Raw genomic sequence first — 19,761 nt, forward strand, 5'->3', positions numbered from 1 at the left:
ATTTTTGCTTAACAGGAATTCTTGGCTTGTACTCCAGGATGTGAGCCCGCATTCCAAATATGTACTTCAGTAAGTTTCTGAATCCACAAATGCTGTCAGCTTGAATGCTTTAGAAGTTTTCAAAAACTAGTTGTTTTGTTTATTAATTCAGCTCAGTTACAGAGCATGTTTTATAATCCTATCACCAAATTTAAATATATTTTCTAAGCTTGCGACAACTGCAACCAACTCTGTGGAACTCAGAAATAGGCACTGCCCAAAGCTTACTCATATATGCTTTGCTGGGTATTCCTTGTAGCTTTAAAATTAGCTAAATTACCAGTTAATAACAGTGAGGGACACTACCTTACCTGACAAAATGAGAAGCTCAATGATGTCTGCATCCCCCAGGAATGACGCAACGTGAAGAGGAGTTCGTTTCTCAGCATCCTACAAAACCATAGATTTAAACTTGGTCAATAACTGTAAGCATTAGTGTTAAAGAGTAATGGATTTGTATGTAGTGCTTATTTTTCTGTGTGTATTTCTGTTTATAATTAGAAATGCAATCTCAACCAGTGAAAGGTCTGAACAACACACTTCCTCCCAATAATCCTCAACTTTTTTATCACTTTGTTCCACCAGATCTTGCAGAGACACTGTCTTTACTCTGATATCCTGTTTAGAGGTAGATCAAATCAAATCCAACCTAAAATGAGGAAAGACGTCTTCCTTGGGTCTCTTTTGGAAACATTTTCCACTCTAAGCGTTGCAGCGACGTAATTCAGATGCTTCTGGACATCAGACTTTGTAGTGCAGTTTGCATCAACAATATACCACCAGACTCTTCAGAAGGAAGTCTCTGGAGAATGGTTTGGAACCACACACAAGGACAAGATGCAGTCCTCTTAGTCTCCAAAGGTTCTCGTACACCACCAAAATGGGCTTGTACACCTTGATCAACTTTTAAACACAAGTAAAGAAAATACTACCCATCAGGTCTGTGTCTTTAAAATTAGAAGAATTGCTAATAATCATATACACAACTTCTGGAATACATCTACTTTTATTTGATTTCTGTAATTTTCAGCCTTAGGGAGTCACACTTTCAGGACTTTCTTTTCTAACTTCAAGGGGTGTAACATACAGTGTTTAAAAAAACCCACCTTTCTTTTATTGCTTTATTCAGGTGATTCCAGAACATAAGCCTTTAAAAGAAACTGCTAAACATTGTAATATGGGCGACAAAAATCACAAGAAATGTTAATACTGCTTATCCTGCTATTCAACCCTTGTTTCCAGTCCTAAATGTATCTCATTTTGGTTTCTTAACTGCTAATACAAAAGAAGTTTTAAAAGACTTATCAATCAAACTTATCAAATTACAAGCTACCAGCATTAAATACTGTAAGCTGGTAATAGATTCAACACTTCCTGCAAATGATACCAACACAGAAATCCTACCAGTATTAACACTCTCTCCCTGAAACATATCTCTGAGCCTGTCAAGTAAAATGTCACTTTTAACACGCCCAAGAGATCATCAACCGCAAGCTATTTTGGACTGTCTTCAAAGTATGCTATAAATGTGGACAAATCAGTGCAGCAAAACCATTTGTCATGTGAATGCTGAAAATTGTTTTTCAGCACTGCAAGGCACAGAGCCACTGGTCACCAGAATAAGTTATGTTTAATCTTTATATTTGTATGTTTTTGCAAACATATATTATGGATGTAGTCCTCAAACTCTGCTGCAGTGGACTTAGGTCTTACATATTGGGCATGCATATAAAACACTCAAAAGACAGATTATGTGACAACCTGGTTGTCACAGGTCAGCAGGAAAGTTATCTTACAGAACTTCACCTCCTCACATGGTAGGCAAATTAAAACAATATTAAGCAGTGTCCATCCAGCAGTGCCCGCTCAGGAACTGAAATCACAAGCTGGATTCTCTCATACCCTCAGTTCCCAAGATACAACCCACCATGGACTAGCTTTTACAGGCTACATGAGTGCATACCAGACCTTTCGTAAGTATTGCTTCATATTACCTATCCCAAGGCTATCCATGGCAAACAATACGCTAAGACTGATCAAACATTTGTACAAAAATAGAATAATTTTTATTTATTTTTTTAGCATGTTCATTTTAATGCATGAATCTCTCTTTAGCACAATGTAGTATTTGTAATAGCTATTGTACCTGTCAGTGATAAATTTTGCGGCAGTTTCTTGCAACACAGCCAAGTTTGGCAACAGAACAGAGTACTTTGACGTTGAATGCTAACGATACACGACAAAGCAATATTCTATATCAAGGAACCAAGGCTATTCAGTGCTTTATTGATTATAAGCAATATTTTATACCAAACTAATAGAGGGAGAAAAGGACGTGAAATAGAAAAGTAGAATTTTCATCCTTCTGTAACAGGAATAACTCTCTAAGTATTCTCAGCTTTCACTTTTTAAAATCAATGCAAAATCCTGTCAAATTAAATGAGAATCAAGTCTTCAGAGAAAGATGGGTTTAGTCATGCAACTAAATTTAAGCTTAATTTCTCCAAAAGGAAAAAACCCTAAAATTTCTCCATTTATCACAAGCAGGCACAAATCAGAGTTCACCCTCACATGAACTAGCAGATGACAAAACCCAATGTGTGGTATAGAAAATTAAAAACACACAAAAATGCCCTACAGGCAACGTTTTCGGGAGTTTGGCGGGGAGAAGTCCGCACACAACGCCTGCAGCTGAGCATGCCGTTGAGCAACTCAACGGAGGAACATCCCCAAGTTCCTGTTCATGCTCTGTGCGAGGCTGAGACAGAAACAGAAGAACAGGGGCATCTGCCTATCTGTCCAGCCACGCTCCTCACGTCCTCCTCAAAGTTGTGTACCCCTTCAGCAAGACTTAAAACAGCTCACTGGCTTTGCATCTGGCCCATGCACTAACATCTATTCAGCTACAGATGTCCCTGTGGCATGATGGTATTAAAAGGAGTACAAATAAGTAAATCAATAATGATCTAAAGACTGAAGGCCCCAAACAGAGAGAGAGGAATAAAAAGAAAATTCATCACTTCAGGGAAAGGTCTGGCAGTATCCCAAACCTGAACATACATTATCAAGGCAAGGAAAGGAGGTGAGGGAAATAAAACAATAACAGGATTACAAATAGCATTAAGACAAATAATCAGACCTGCTTCAAGTGCAATTCCCAAAGGAACAAAAGGTCTGTAAGAGACAGTAGATAAGCTAAACAATGGCTAGAAAATCATGCTGAGACAAGATAAACACTCCCCAAAACTGTATTAGTGACTTATATTAGTTCACAGAAAAGATGCTGCTGCACGTTACCATTATCACCATACATTATTCTATTTTTTTAAGTACAAATAAAGGAAATTAAGAATTTAACAAAGAGGCAATCGAGAACAGAAGGCCTCAAGAAAAAAAACACTCAACACATGCTTAAACTGTTCAAGTGATCACAGTGACACTGATAAGGCCCTTCACAGGCTTAAACTTAGGCTAGTCTCTAAGTACTTTATTGGATCAGAGCCCCAGAGTACATAAAGATTAGTAGAACGGTGGCTTGGATGAATCATATCAGCATATGCAAAATATTCAGGCACATTAAGAAAAAGGCCAACAGCTTCTCCTCAACACAGCCCACATCTCAAAGGAGGTGACAGATTTGAGTTTTTTATCAGCTGCAGCTGTTCAGATCAGAAGATGTTTGGGACAGAGTTATCTACTATTAAAATATAAGTGCAACTGCTACAGGAAATAAATGCCTGTATCTTCTTTATGTCACCAAACTGCCTGAGCAGCCAACAGGAATAGCTCAGCACAGAAGGAAGCACCACAGAAACTGAGTTAATGAAGTTTAATTAGTAAGAAGCATTTGGATTCCCACCGCCTTCAAGCAGCCAGCAATCTGCCTGGGTGGCAGAATAAACTAAACCATATTAGTGGCACATGAATGGCTACAACTTCCATTGATACAAGGCTAACCAACACAATAACAGAAACAAACCTCCTGCTCATCAACTCCATTTACTATTGTTACATCTGAGCACACTTTATTTAAATAGCACAAAGCAGCTGGTACCCTTAAAAAACCCAAACATTCAGATAAAACTTGACTTCAGGAAAATTAAATACTGGGAACTGCTTAGGAACTACTGAAGAGGCTAAAAGCAAATGAGCAGCTACTTCTTGGGCTATTTACAACCATTCAGAGCCAAAAGCTGATGCTGTACAAAGAAAATCTTTGCCGTTTCAGGATTTCCTTCCTCTCACAGATTCTTTTAATAAAGCCTGTAATTCACAAAGCAAATCGAAATGCTTAACTGTGACCACCAGCTGGGAGGTGAAAGTCAAGCTGTGTAACTTATGCCTGGTGCTTTCTTCTGCTATTGCCAAGCACAAAAATTCCCATCTGAAAATGCAGATCCTGGTTCCAGCACCTCTGATTCCTGCAGTCTTCAGTTTAGCCTCAGAAACAAAGATTTTTCTGGGTGGAGTCTTTAATTGCCAAGTGTCCATGAGGTGGAAGAGGCAAATACTTTGACCTTCTAGAGACAAGAAAAATTATCTCCCCCCCCCCCCCCCCATCTAACAATCTCCTTCCACGAGGCAGACAGCAGCTTTCCTGCTAGAAAAAGTTAACTTTTGAAATCAATCACTAATCCTAGATTGAGACTGTAGAAACTGTTATCCTAATTAAAGGAAATATTTTAATGTTTATAGCAGTGAGTTTTCAATGTAAGGCTTAGAAGCTAAATAACTCCTCCATTTTTATAAATGCAATATTGATTTGGGGGGGGTTGATGGCGTGGGAGCATACATCACTTGTGAGTTGATGGGAAAAGCAGATTTAAAAAATTCAGGTATTTCAGGCTGAAGTTGCTGCCTTTGGAGAAAATCAAGCTGCTACAGCCAAACCCTGCCATGGGCTTTTAATGGCCTGTACATCCTTAACCGACTCAAACATTTTGAGGACAACAATAACATGAATCACCAGCACAGATATATATAGAGAGATATATATAGATATATATAAAACTTAGTACCCACTAGTATACTAGCATGCTGTACAAAGCAACTCCCAATATTTCAGACTCCCAGTAAAATCCAGCAGAATCTTCTTCACAGTTCCAACATCTTCTTTATAAAATATAAAAAAATCTATTTATTTTCAAAAAGAAAAAACATTATTCTAAACAGAAGTCGTGCTAGTTGCCTTGCATCACAAACATCAACGCAATTTTAGTGTTCGGTCTCCTTACATTCCTGAGAATTGTTCATTATTTCCTTCTGTAGGAAAAAAAAAATACTCTCCAGCACTTCCCACTTAAATTAACAGCATATCAAACAGCACTACTAGAGGCTAAATACCCACTGAAAACACAGCTATTACCTAGCACCAAACTGTCCTACTGTGTCAAAGCAGAAGCTTTGCAAGGTTCCTGAATAAATCCTCCAAAAGACTTTCCAGCACAGCAGAACTACACGTAGAAGAGGAGCATTTACTTCCAGGATAGCTTTATTCTCCCGCGAGGCTCCATAGTGCCAAAAAGAAAATCATCATTCATTCCTTGGATGAGAGCACAGACGAGGGTCTGGTTCCCAAGATGACTGAAATACCACATTATGGTCTCTCTCAGTCCCAAGTCAAACATGTCACTCCAAACTGAACGACAAGCTGTTTTTCACATTAGCTGCCCCAAGTGTGCAAAGCCTAATCAGACTCACAATCCTAAACGTGTGCGCATTTGTAACCTCAAGCACCCATACCACCTCAAAAAGCATGCTTGGCACTATTACAGAAATATAGATAACTTTTATGTGTGTGTGAAGACCTGGATAAAGCCTGAATCCTCCTAACAAAGGCAGTCTTGCAAAGCTATGCCTTACCAAGTAGGATAACGAGAAAAAGAAGTAATAAACAGCATACATCCATGTCTCTCCATAAGAACTTTCTTCTTGCCTTCCTTATCTTGTAATAAACCAGTCTCAGAAAACACGCTGCTGCGTGTAAGGCCTTGCAATCTCTGCTAGTGCCACTGCCCCCTCCTGTGCAGAACTGCTCCGCAGCTACGAACAGGCAGGCGATGCCCAGGGGTTGCGACACTTCGACATGGCTCCAGCCCACCCCCTGCCTGGCCCATCAGGAGTTTCTGCAGCTCACCTAGATCTGCTGGCTCTGCAGCTCTGCTTTAATGAAAACAAGCCAAATTCAGCTAAATCATTACCTCCTCCTAACCTACCGCGTTTTGGTGGAAGTGGGTGGGGGAGCATATGCACAAGCAGCTCTTGACACCAACGAGCAGTGAGAAGAAGCAGCTTCTCCAGTTGGCAGAGTGTTGAGCAAAGAGGCTACATGGATCAAGCGGAGAAGCCGGTATCAGCACTTATGCCCCAACATCACAATTAGGAGCGACTAAGTTTTGGGAAAGCAGATGTTGCCTTCAACAGTCTCACTGCTGGGGTGAGGGGGCATATTACTTATTTTCCCAAAAATATGAATGCAATAGAAGACATTCTGGGGAATTAACTTCTGGTTTTTAGGGTTTTATCCAAGAGAAAAAGCAAGATTAGGGAATGAAGAGGAAAAACAGAGGGAAAGAAATGTCTGATTTGGCTTGCAAGCATCTCGTCAGTTATAGGGAAGAATACTGGAAGGTTATTTTGCCCTTTTAGTTTTGACTTTGACTATTTTTAAGAGAAACTAAACTAGAAGACTGAGATGAAAATGGAAATTTTACAGGAGGGTTTTTGGCTTAGTAGAAAATCATGACATTGCATGCAAGAACTGGACTTTGCATACGTAGGGTATTACACAGCTGCATATTATTATGAATCCCAGTTAACCACCGGATCCAGAATAATCCCTAGATGAACTCAAGGCTCTGCACCATTCCATCATGCTCTTCTCAAAATAAAAAATCACCCCAAATTATCCCCACCTACACACACATAGCACGATCACCCTGATATTTCTAAATGTACCAAGAAGCAAGTGTAGAGGATGTCTGCCTGAAACTAATGTGGTGGTCTGGATGGTCCAAACCCATATCCCAAACACCCTGGGAAAACAGGCTGCTGAACATTGCCCACAGGCAGACCACATTTCCCATGGAAATAGCACATGTTCAGTACTCAGTAGTAGGGAATCGCACACCACCAGCCAAGCATAATGCTGTCCATGCCCTCAGGGTGCAGAAGTAGCACCATGTTCCCCCAAAGCATAGCTAGGGACTGGAGAGGTCAAAGCGACCATTACAGTGGCAGAATGAACTAAAACCACCCTTCTAAGCCAAACAGTTACAGCTTTCACTTTGCTGCAAAATAGAAGTCACAATTATAGCAGCATCCAGAATGTAGCCATATCCATCAACATACACTCCCCAGCTTGGAAAGATATTAACTATTTTATCAAACCAAAAAAAAAAAAGTAACATTCTAAACTTCTGATTTGCTCTAAACTCTTTCCTCTGAGATTAATTTTCTCTTAGGAAGTATGCATATGTATCACTAATTTTGCACAGTGCTTTTTTCTTCTGCCTTCTCAATACTTCTCTTGCTGCAGATTCCAAAAAACAATTTTTAAAACTTCAGAAATCCCCAAAGCTTGCTGCAAAAACAGAGTTTTATTTTGTTTCACTGTCCTACCTATATTTGAACTCTTCCAATATTAACACAGCTAACCAAAATGATCAACAAAGGACAAACCACTGCCAAACGGTGTCAGAGTTTCCTCTCACGTGAGCAACCAAGCACTAGAGAAACACTAACATGGAAGTAATTAAAAACACCCTTAAAATAGAAACATAAGCACACAGCGCAAATTGCCAGGTCACAGCACAAGGGAGGAAAATGCTATCTTTTGATCTTTCTTTAGTGTTATTTTAAGCATTTGACACTTATCTGCAATGACTATCCAGAACACAATCTTCAGAATTCATGTTGGCCAGTATTCTTCTAATTACTCCAAAGAATAGCTTTGGGTTTTGCTCCTGACAAAACAGCTGTTCAGGCAAAGCATTCTTGGATGGACTTTTAGCATCTTAAACAGGATTCTGGGCAAGACTATTCAAGTTCAATTACTTTTTCTAGTAAGTACTATGGTACTCATCTACAAAATACATATTCTTCATTTAATATCGCACCTGACAGTTGAGAGCATCTCCCTAGCAACCATGACTACCACACTTGCAGCCAAAGGATATAACAACATTTGAGAAGCCTACAATAACGTTGCACAGGAAATGCTATTTTGAAAAACCAACATGAAATACAGAGGAAATTTTAGGACTACCTTGTTAATCTAGGTTTTTTCCTTTATTTAAGGGAAATCAGGAGGAATAAGGAGGAAATAAGGAGGAAACTCAAGGGAGATGATGCTTTAAGAAAGCACTTTTAGGAACTTATTTCAAGAAAACAACCAGGTACCGATAATCACAGGGAAAGCCTAACTTCAAGGTCGTCTTTGATCAGATTCCCCACTTAAAACAGCAGCAAGTCTTCGCTTCCACTTGACAGCAAACGGAGTGGAGCCCCAGTTAACCAGACCTGTAGGATCACTTCTCCAATTCCCTTCTGCATCCTGAACCAGATGGTTGGATGACACTGCCTGCAAAAGCTGCAGTGCCAGGACTACACCAGACAAACTGCTGGAGTTAGCTATGAGTAAACTAATGACTTTATGTCAGAAAAAGACAAGAAAAGGAAGGTTGATTCAAAAGTCCAGGAAACACTGGGAAATCGCCATTCTGCTTCTGCTTTATATTCTCACCGCTTCTAGAGGCCGCAGATTGTAGTCAGGACTGGCAGCGTTCATTTCTAGCAGTATGGATTTAAGTTAAAATCGAATGGGGGAGGGAAGGGGAACAACCTAACTTGTGGAAAAAGGCCAAGTTCAAATGAAGATTATTTTTTTTTTCACTGCCAAAACACTAAACTACTGCTTGTTTACATTGCTTACCATTGTTCTGGCTTGAATAAGCCAATCTGCAGAACAGTAATTCCTTTGTGGGCAAATTGTGGCCAAGATACTGCTTCTTTACTCTCACTGCTGAGACCTATAGTGAAGTTTTATTTCAAGTACAGTCAAATGCTGAATAACAGCTCCTGATCTGCAAAGACTCTTCATAAAAGGAAACTCTACAGAGAGTAAAAATATGCAGCTTTCAGCTGTTTTCATTCATTTTCTCAGTAAGAGAGGAAACAATGTCCCTGACTGACCTGCACATTTGGAATAATTACCATACACTTAGAAAATTTAAAGTCACCTGCTGGAGGTAATTGTATTTCAGACTACTAATGAGGATTCCACTGAAGCCCCAAATCTCTAACTTCCAAATAATTTCCATTCTGTTATGTGTTAATTACTAAGGACATGATTAATACTGTCAATGCAACAGTTCATAAGCACAGTGCTTAAGTATCACAGGTACATAACATGCCAAGTCACATACCAAGGCGTTGACATCCTCAGTTTTGTAGATCAACATCCGTATCTCTTCTGGATCGCCACTGAAAATCGCTTGGACCAGTGGTGGCTGAAAAAATAAAACAGAAGCAGCAGCATTACCGGTTTGTTTGTTTGTTTTCTGTTAAAAGGAGAGCTTATTATTCCCTCTTAACATTTGCTAATGCTGCCCACAGACATTGTATGACCCCAGTAACAAATCACCAAGCGTATCTCATCAGTACGAACTATCAGTTTGCTTGAGGATAAACTGAAATCATGAGTATGTTTGTACGTATAATGACCGTGTGTGTGCACAAACAGGGACCCCCATTAGAATGGCAACTTTTGTCAACAGCACGCAATTAGCCCAGATGTTCTCCTTGGCATGTAAGGGGAAAACTAATTACATCAGATATTGCTGCATGCTTGCTGTTGGCACAGAATAATGGTCATGCAATACACATTTAGAAACAGAACATTATGCAGATAATGAATTTCTGGGCAATTACTAAACATCTTGTAACTTTTTACTGAATAAATATGCAATGAGCACAGATAATTTTAACCACCCAAGAAGCTAAATAATTATCTTATTGTTTCACGTCTGTTATTATGCTATTATGAATTGGAATGCATAAGTAAATAATCAGGCATACGGGAGAAACAATATGCCATGCTCATTCCTCTGGCAATGCTGGCGTCACTGTCCGTCAGTGGGAGGGAGCGCTGCATATGCTCAACTGCTCCGTTACACATCCAGAGCTAGCAATTTCAGTCCTTCTGCTCTGGACAGCCAGCAGCAAATATCTGAGTTATTAACCAAGCTGGCAGAACACAATCTGCTGAATTAGAACTAAAATGTTGCTGCTGGAGACTGAGAAAAAGGAGGGGGCAAGTTACAAAGACACCTTATCCCCTGAAACACATGGTTGAAACAGGCAGTGGCCCCACTTCCACTGTCAGCCCTTCTGAAGGCAGTGTGTGCCCCCCTGAGCTTGCTGAGCTGGTCCTACCAGCAAAAGAAGAGCTTGTGGTGCCATGCAATCACCAGAAGCTAAAATAACCCTGGAAAAGGGAAGCATGCATGACGACTTAAGCACATAAAACCGCAACAGTTCTTAAGACTCTCCGGAACTTAACTATCTTGTAAACAGGTTATCTCAAAATTCACAAACAAGCTGGAAGAACAGGGAAAATACCAAATTTTCCCAATCTTTTCACTGCAAAATTCATCATATTCAAATGTGCAAAATACACTTACAAGTTGATGGTGTCTGTTTTAAGACATATTAATCCCCTATGTCCTTGAGAAAGATTCACTCTGGAATTTCATTCTTGCCACTCCTCTGATGGAAAAAGGACTAAAGTAGCACCTTTTATCACAACTCTCTGCAGTCTTACGTATTGTAGCAGATGTTTGAAAAAGAAAAAAAAAAGATTGCATGTCACTTGAACCATTTAGCACACTTCCTTCCCAGCCCACGTGAGAAGGGTCACAGACTATTCCCCACCAGAGGATGCAAACACCAGACCTCAGAGTCTGTTCCCTTCTCCTTCATCCACCAAACTCAAACAAATCAGTATTTAGCTAAGAGTGAGATGGTCTTACTTCTGCATTTTTCTCTACCAAAAGAAATCATTTAAAGCAATTCTCTAATCTTATGCCTGCTAGCATGCTAATAAAAATTAGTATTTCCTAGACTTAGCGAAAACCTAACACTAACAGATATGAAGAAGCAGTGAATGTTTATTATATTACAATGCTCACACCAAATTATTTCCATTTCATGTACACTTATCATAATATTTAAATAACAAAATAAACAGGAAGGCAGAAGAACGCCTCGATTTCAAGCTGAATTGCAACACAACCCATGGCCAAGCAACAAATACCCTACACGGTTCGGATGAGTCTCTGAACTCAGGTACACTCGGCACCCAATGAAAGGTATCAGCCAGGCTCTGATGACACATAAGCTGTGCATCGTTACATTAAAAAAAGAGGAAAGTCTACAATAAGACAGTTTGAGCCTTCTTTCCTCTGCCAGAAATCTGAATCAGACACCTGGTTTTACAGGAAATGCTTGACCTTTTTAATTAGCATCAGCTACTTAACACAGAAAGCAGATTAACACTGTGTTCTTTAGACCTGTAACATACATAAGATCGTCATCTCAATTTTGTCCACCATACCACCATCATATCTACGTGCAGTTCCTTATATTGAAATCCAGTATTTATTGTGCCTCTGAAGGAGGTTATAAGTCTCATACTGCTCATATACACAACCTTTGCTGACAGGAGATAGCTGCCATACACCCATTTGCAAAGGCCTTAGTCCTTCAGTGCTTTTTTCCATGAGATTTACTTTTTATAAATTAATTACAGTAGAATCTCTCATTGCTAATTGTAACAGCAAGAAGCAGAGATAACAGAGACCTATCAGAGCCCATGAATTGGAAAGAACAGATAAAACCAGGACAGGCTCATAACCATCCTGAGTCACTGCTGTGCAGCTTTCCCCAACTGGCCATTTTTCTAATTTACTATTTCATAATTTTACTTCATTTTGAAAGGTATTAGTTTTGAAGTGAGAAACACATTACTGTTAAGGAATTTTTATTACATATTAAGACATGTTTCTGTGTAAGATGCACAGTCATGTATAATGACCTGTTTAGGAAAAATATGTCAGAAGTATGTTGCAGCATTGTTGCTGCAATTTGAGGTCAGAGCTAAGACTGTGCATCCGCATCCCTCAGCACGAAAGAAAAAGTATTGCTCCATTCAGCAGCTGACAGTGATGAAATGGAGCTTGTGTAGTTACGAGTGTTGATGATGAATGTCCAATGACCTGAACAGATTACTTTCTTGATCTTTAGTGATAACCATGTTCATGCATGAATGACTTCAACATTAAATAACTTCTCCTCCTCCTTTTTTTTTTTTTTTTTAATCCCTGAAGGGCAGATAATGACACTTCCTAATTATCAAAGAAGGATACAGTATATTTTTGGAAATAATTTCTAAAACCTGTGACAATATGATTAACCAGTTATTTCATTAACATAAATATTTTGCTTTAAAATTCTTCAAATTCAGAAGTTGTTAAACACTCAGAATGAAGAAAAAAAAAAAAACACAAAAGAAAGCACAGAGCAGGTTATGTATGACTATTATTAGAATTAAGCAAGGGTGCAGGTTTTGGAATGATGAACAACTGTTTCATCAACTCAGCTCTTCGGAGCTTCCAAATTCTTCAAGAGAGTTTCAGTTGGGAGTGTTCACATTTTTTCCTGAAAATATAAAGCAGCAGCTAACAAAAACCTTTCCATGTTACTTTTTCTAGAGTTACTATTATAAATACAAAATTCTTCAACAAGTTTTATTAGCGTGTTCTTTACTTTGTGCTGTAACGAATGTTAGAGTAAAAATAAAATTTTATCTGCAGACATCTTCCAACGTTGGAACATATCCCTATATTTACTGCACACGGAGCAATCACAAGCTGGACATCAATCCACCAGGTGAAATTAGCTTGTTGAACTGAAGGCAGAATTATTATTTCAGCAAAGGAGAGCTAAATGCACGTGGAAAAATGCCCTGTGGCTCAGCTGGTGTCCACAGAACTGACAAGCCACACCAGCAGGAAAAATCCAGCACTGGGAAATTCTCCTCCGTAGATCTGACAGTACAGAGGAAAGCTGAGACTATTACCAAGTGGCACTGGCAGGTCTCTGAGCCTCAAATGAGACGAAGTATTTAAGAGGACTGTCTCAAGTATCATTTTAATTACGATGAACAAAGTGGGTGCTGAGGTTCCTAGCAAACCAGTTAGTATTATCATCAAGTAACTGCGACATCTATCAAATATTTTGTCTTTATTTTAGATATTCTGACTCACTAACAAGGACTTTTTTAAACCAGATTTTCATTTGACAGGAGCTGGAGGTAGATAGGGAAAAGATGATCGATTCCCATGCCTATTTGGTATAATATACTATCATTTGGTCTTGTGAGTGAAAAGAAGTTATATACTGATCCTTTACGTGTTCTAATTGCATTACATCAAGTTGTTGGACTAAACACTTGGATATGTCCTTGTACTCATTTCTCTTTAACTAGCAAGACAACGTAGCAAGACACATACTCATTTCAAAGTGGTATTGACTCGCCAAACACCTCTTTTTTCTGCAGGTACTCCCATTAATCAAGATTACAAGATTGTCTGCAATGTCACATCACGTACATATAGTTCCTTCCATTCGTCATAGTACAAGGACTACTTCTCTTCCTAATTTTATTTTAGGACTTTCTCCCTCCGACCACACAACACATGAATATCCAAAATGCTGTTTTAACTTATAAGTCTGTATGAGTGAACACTCATTAACTGGATTTCTCTTAATTCTTAGAGTGCATTTCCATGATGCTTAGTATTTATACAGTTCCATGTACAGAAATTATTCAACACTAATCATTTTTTAACAGGGCTTGCAGTCTATTTCATTTGCATCAGGGGTTAGCCTTTTACTGTGTTTTAGGAATTAATTGCTGGGTAAATGCAAAGAGAAGCTTACTCCTAATTTGTTATTATTTCAAAGACTGTGTTTCTGCCATTGGAATTTCTATATACTGGTTTCTGGCAGCAAAGTACTTTCACAGAGCTAGTATTTGGAGAAGAATGTCCTTGAATGGTTGTTAAGGGGTTTTTCAGAGCATTACAGATTTTTACTGAGCAACTCCAAAGGAATACTTGTCCAAGCTACTGAAAGGCCAGTGGAGAGAATCAAATCTGTAAATAGGGTATACTGGTCCTCTGGAAGCACTATGCCAAACTGACAGCATTGTTAAGTGAGCAAATGTACTTACCTAGGACATTTATACTGACCAGATCAATAAATACCCTGTAGACTGCAATATTTCAAATAAGTTTGGGGAAAAAAATTTCTATTAATTTAATTCTGTCTTCTTATGTCCTTCCATTTTTTGCAGACTAGCCCAATTATTTATAAGGATTGCATGTAATCCACTGCAGAAAGGACAGCATGTATGCCTACACATTGCTGCTTATTTCAATTTGTTCCACTGTGTTTCCATGCTCAAGGACCAACAAACTTACATGACACAGAGGGGTATTCAAGAAAACACAAAGTAACACTCCAGAAAGTAAGAGAAACTCTGGGTGGATGGCACTTCCAAACTTCAAGAGATCTTGGTATTGTTTTTAAGCTACTGCTTAAAGGACACAAAAAACTGTGCTCTGACACTTTCCCCAGACCAATGACTGTAACTTGCTGCCACACTGTGCTCTAAGCTGCTTCGAGGGATGTGCTGGGCATTTAAGTTTCATTGCAAGAAGCGCTAGCTTTTCCTGTAATGGCTCCCCGTTTCTCTCCATGACATTCATAACAGCCTCTTTCTATTTAGCTTCTCCAAAATCTCAGGCTGTGTTCATCCTTCAGACCATAGCATCGATGGTGCAGGGTACACAGGGAACGTACTCCAGGAGCAGTGGAGAATCGATCACTGCTTCATTTCCTGTTATGGTCTCCTGAGATTAGGATAAAAAATATATACATAAACTGTGACTATAGCATATGTTTAGTGTCAAGAGCAACTTGGTACCTAGGCTTTTTTAAAGAAAGAGGAGCTGGAGGGAGGTATCTGCGTTTGCCTGGACAACTCGGCACCTCCTGAACCTGCCCACAGCCTCAGTGCCCGAGAGCCTGTCCCTCCAATCTCTCGATTCAAATGGCAAACGGCAACTTCATCAAAACGCAAAGAAATGCTCAGTGACCAAATGTGAAAATACCCCAGTGCGCACCTATGGCTACCAGCGTGGTCTAACCCTAAGGGATGAATACTGAACAGCATCAACAGCATCAGGCAAGGATGTCTGCAAAGACGTACAGTATGTTAGAAACAATGCTAGTTCTGTATTCACTGCTTTCTCCCCCCTCCCAATGATTAGTTAAATGCTCAGTAATGCATAAGAGGTTCCGGGTTTTAAGTAATTGTTCACAAATGTCTGAATAATTCATATCATGCTAACACGGTCTGTAGGTAGTTCCCACTTCAGCATGCACACAGCCTTTCCCATGGTGACTTCACAAAGGAAGACTTGAATATTTCCAGAAATATCTGGTACAGAAATAGTTGGAATATGGCGATTCTAACATGATCACCAGATATTGCCATTGCCGGTGACGTTAATAAAACCTGAGTTTAATCACTGGTAGACATTGCTAGCTGGATGACGATTCAGCACAAGCTACCAGACAGCTACAGAAATGGAGCAGCTCCAATCTTACTCTGCTGGACAGCAGGGCGGTTTGTGCAGACTGCGAAGCCTCCGGGCAGCGTGGCCCAGGAGAGGGTCTGTGTCCTGGGAGCACTCCCACACCTCCGGCTGAATTCGGCTGGGTGCCTGGTGTCCACCACTGACCAGGTTTACAGGCTGGAAATTCAGGCCTAACAAAACACCCTTCTGCATCTTGAGGATGGAAAAATCAAATCATCAGCTTTAGCTGAACAACTGTTTTTTTCCAAAACTACAAGTTCTCCTTCATTACTGTTACTGTACATCATTAGGGGAAGGAAAAAAAGTATGATCACTGGTAAAGGGTTGAAGTAGTAGCAGTAAAGATGCCTGAAACAAGACTGTCCGATGACAAGCTGAAAAACACCTTCCATTAAGGCTCTTGCTGTGAACATTGCTTACACTATGTTTTGAAAAGGACAACCTGAACTGCTTAGAGAATGGCTCAACCCTGAAAAGGGAGCAGGACCATCACAACGCATCCTGCATCACCTACTTTTAAATTATTTCCCCTTCATACCAGTTAGGCTTTGGCAACGACAAACGGGGTTTGGGACTGGAAACCCAGAGTGGGCTCCCACAGGCTTCTGGCTTTCTGCACCCAGTCAGCAGGACCCCAACAACTTTTGCTTACACCCCAGCCGCAAAACTCTGCATCTCCGGCCAGACAGAGAAGACAACAGATCTGGTCCTATAATTAAATATAATCATAGTTAATCATTTAGTAAGTGATCTGCAAACCAGAATATACTTCAGTTCACTTTCCCATAGGCATGCTGCTTGTGAAGTAACGAGAATAAACCTGCTTCACACTCCTGCCTCCCCACCACTCCCTGCACCCTCCTGTTCTGGTCCTCCCCATGCCCAGCCCTTTCCCCTCCTCCACTCGCCTCCTCCAAGAGATATAAACCTTTGCCTCTCTCTCTGCTGCCTCGTTTCCATGCTTGAGCAGGGGAGCTGGAGTTCTTAGGTGATGCACACTTGAACACCTTTAACTGCAAATACACAGTATCAAATACACACTTGCCTTTCAAGCAAGTGAGAAAGAAAGAAAACCATAAGCAAAATGGAAACTGTCCTGGGAAAAAGTATTACAACATATTGAGACAGCTGAAACTTTAACACAACATTTATTTAGCCAAGCTTTCATGATACTTAAAAAGGAAAATAGTCAGGATTGACTCTGCTTGTGCAATGCCAGATCAAGCCCAGTATTTCTGTTCGCACAATTTCTGATCCACCATTCTGGACAGTGCAAAACAAGCCTCTCACATCTATTTCTGGCTGTTAGCTTGGCTCCAGACTTTGGCTGCCTCCCGTTTTTCATTATGAAGCCTATCAACTGCCCCAAGAATTGCTTATGTTTCCAGGTGAAGCAAAGGTTACATCCTGCTATTCCTGGAATCCTGAAATTCCTCTACACACCAAATGCGCTGCGAGTGGCCTATGTTTTGTTAAACTTATCAGTTAAAGTCACCGCAATAACTCATGGTATGTTAAATTTAGATCACTTCTAAAAAGGAAAAGAGCTAAGAATGTTTAATCAGCTTGCCCAGTGTCCTTTCCTTCATTCTCATTACTGGAGGCTGTCCACCCATCTCAGTTTAAGTGGTGCGGTTTTGTTTTGGTTTTGGGGGTGGGGGTGGGGTTTAAGTGCCTGCAGATCATATCAGAAAATTAGTTAATAAATACTGTCTTGAAGTTACATTAATCAAGTGGAGACAAAGACTCAGCATGCTGCAGACTAGTTAAAATAAGAAAGCATTTTTTTAAAGGAGACAAAAATAAACGTAGCAGAACATTTGTTATATTCACCAGCATTTTAGTGGAGCAAAGGCTGTCAGACAGCATAGTCAGATTTGTTGGAATATCTACAAAGATTGAGGATAATTGATCTAATGGTATCCTCAATTTTTCTTATCCTCTCGAATTTGTTTGTTCAAAGTTTCTTGGGGTTTTGCCTTAATACAAAGTGTGTGTTGTGTAATATCTCACAACCCCTAATCCATCTATCATCTAGGCAGGAGCAGGGAAGGCGGCCTGGCACCAAGGCAGTGTTTCTGAACAAGAGCAGAGCAGAGAGTAAAATCTCTGGGGGCATAAATTCCAGCTGGTATAAATCAGTTTAAGGGAACTCCCAAGCAAGAGGTGCTGTGCCACGTTATACCATCTGCTTTCAGAAGAGCCCTGCGCATTCTCCCCACCAGAAGCACAGCTGAGAGGTGGCCAGGCAGCATGAAGTTACAAACCTCAAGAGAAATAAAATGACCAGCAGCAGGGCAGAGCAACAGCAACCCCAGTGACAGGGCTGCTCCTCGCTAGAGATTTAAGAATAAAGCACTTAGGGGAGAAGTTCACTTGAAAAACATCAACCCTACCGGAAGCTTCATTTCCTGCTCGCTTCTCTTCAAACACATTTCAAGCACACCAGAAATTTTTATTTTTTTTTTAAATCAATTGCATAGGTGTTGAATTCCGCAAGTAAAAAACAAAAAAGATGATTAAAACCAATTCTGTGCACAGGAGGGAACGCTCTGGGGAACAAACAGGTTCATGCTGGCTGCAGGTGTCCAGCTAAACTGACACATCTCCTCCGTTCATCCTCTGGAGCTCCACATCGTCTGGAGACCACTGACATCCTGCCTTCACCCGACTCTACCAGCAGCAATGGCAACCAAGTAGAAAAAAAAAAGAAAAAAAAGGAGAGAAACGGAAATGTTGCAAGTTTATCTTCCCTCAGTTTATCACTTATGAAACCATGACTTACTCCTCTCTTCCTTGCCAAGGTAAGCATGAGCAAGGACCTACACACACACTGCTGCTGGCTTAAGCAACCTTTTCATATTCCTCCTTCAGCGCAGCAGCACAGCAAGACCTGCCTTTCATCTGGTGTCCTGGACACTCAACGGCACAGAGTAATAGTCCAGCGACTCTCTATCTGTACCGTAATTAAGTGCTATATCTGATATATGCAGCATGCATTAATACTCCTCATACGTTCTAATAAAAACCCTTTCATTTCTGAAAAATTAATCCTGATTTAGAGAACTATAAAGTGGCATCTGTTCCTGTAAGATCTTACTTGGTAAAATTAGGACTTCCGCCAGTTAACAGGGTCTGTTTTATATTAATGTACACACAAAGAAGGCAGCTATGAAGCAGAGAGTGCCCTAATAAATTTGCAGATACTTCTGAACTACAAGCAACTACAAGGACGTTGGAGGGCAGGATCAAAATTCACAACCACCTCGACAAATTATACAAACAACTGGGCTGGAGGAAGACGAGGACACCGTTCAGTATGGAGGAGAACACAGCATGCCTATTGGCAAGAAATCCAGAGCTGTTACATGGCAGTTCTGTGTAAGAAAGAATTTGGGACTGCAGTTTACTAACTGAACGTAACCGAACAAGGTTATGAAAGAGGAAGAGACCTTAAAATAGGAATACGGCTTGCAAAACACACAGTAGTCCTTCCACACTGCTCAGTACTGCTTAGGCTGCAGCTGGAGCAAGACATTTAGTTTGGGGCACCACTTCACTTGAAGACCAAAACAGAGATCTAAAACATGATTTACAGGGAATATCTAAACGGATCGGAGCTATTCAGCCTGCACAGCGGAAAATTTAAAGGGAACATGAGAGCAATTTGCAATACGTAAAAGGTTGTTACTGAAAGAAATCACCTGTTTTCCACATCCAAGACATACAGACCTTGAATGGCTGCACACAAGGAGGATGCATTTCTGCTCCATTAAAGGCAATGCAAACCAAGATATTGGTTACCAGTTCACCTGAGTTACAGTGAACTGCAGAAGACCATAATTTCAAAACCAGATGTGGTCCAATGATCACCGAAAGTCAAAGGAATTCTTTTCTGCAGGCTTCAGTAGGCAAGGGATTGAACATACAAAAGCAAAAAAGCCCAAACAAAATTCACACCACACTTACATAAATACAAAGCTTAATGCAAAAAGGA

General features: G+C 40.1%; 2 protein-coding genes across 4 annotated transcripts in view; both read right to left on the reverse strand.

The window, feature by feature from the left end:
• LOC126053268 (splicing factor 3B subunit 1) overlaps positions 1 to 19,761 on the reverse strand; it is a 647,576-nt gene that overhangs the window by 526,962 nt on the left and 100,853 nt on the right. The window lies entirely within an intron of this gene.
• Positions 1 to 19,761, reverse strand: part of ANKRD44 (ankyrin repeat domain 44) — a 143,723-nt gene that overhangs the window by 70,163 nt on the left and 53,799 nt on the right. For all 3 annotated transcript variants that reach the window (XM_049798028.1, XM_049798117.1, XM_049797952.1), the window contains 2 exons: positions 9,465 to 9,548; positions 351 to 429 (listed from right to left, as the gene is read on the reverse strand). In XM_049798028.1, the coding sequence (XP_049653985.1) occupies positions 351 to 429; positions 9,465 to 9,548 (163 nt within the window). The remainder of the gene's footprint in view (positions 1 to 350; positions 430 to 9,464; positions 9,549 to 19,761) is intronic.

This window comes from Accipiter gentilis, chromosome 1, assembly GCF_929443795.1.
Source record: "Accipiter gentilis chromosome 1, bAccGen1.1, whole genome shotgun sequence".
Lineage (NCBI taxonomy): Eukaryota > Metazoa > Chordata > Aves > Accipitriformes > Accipitridae > Astur > Astur gentilis.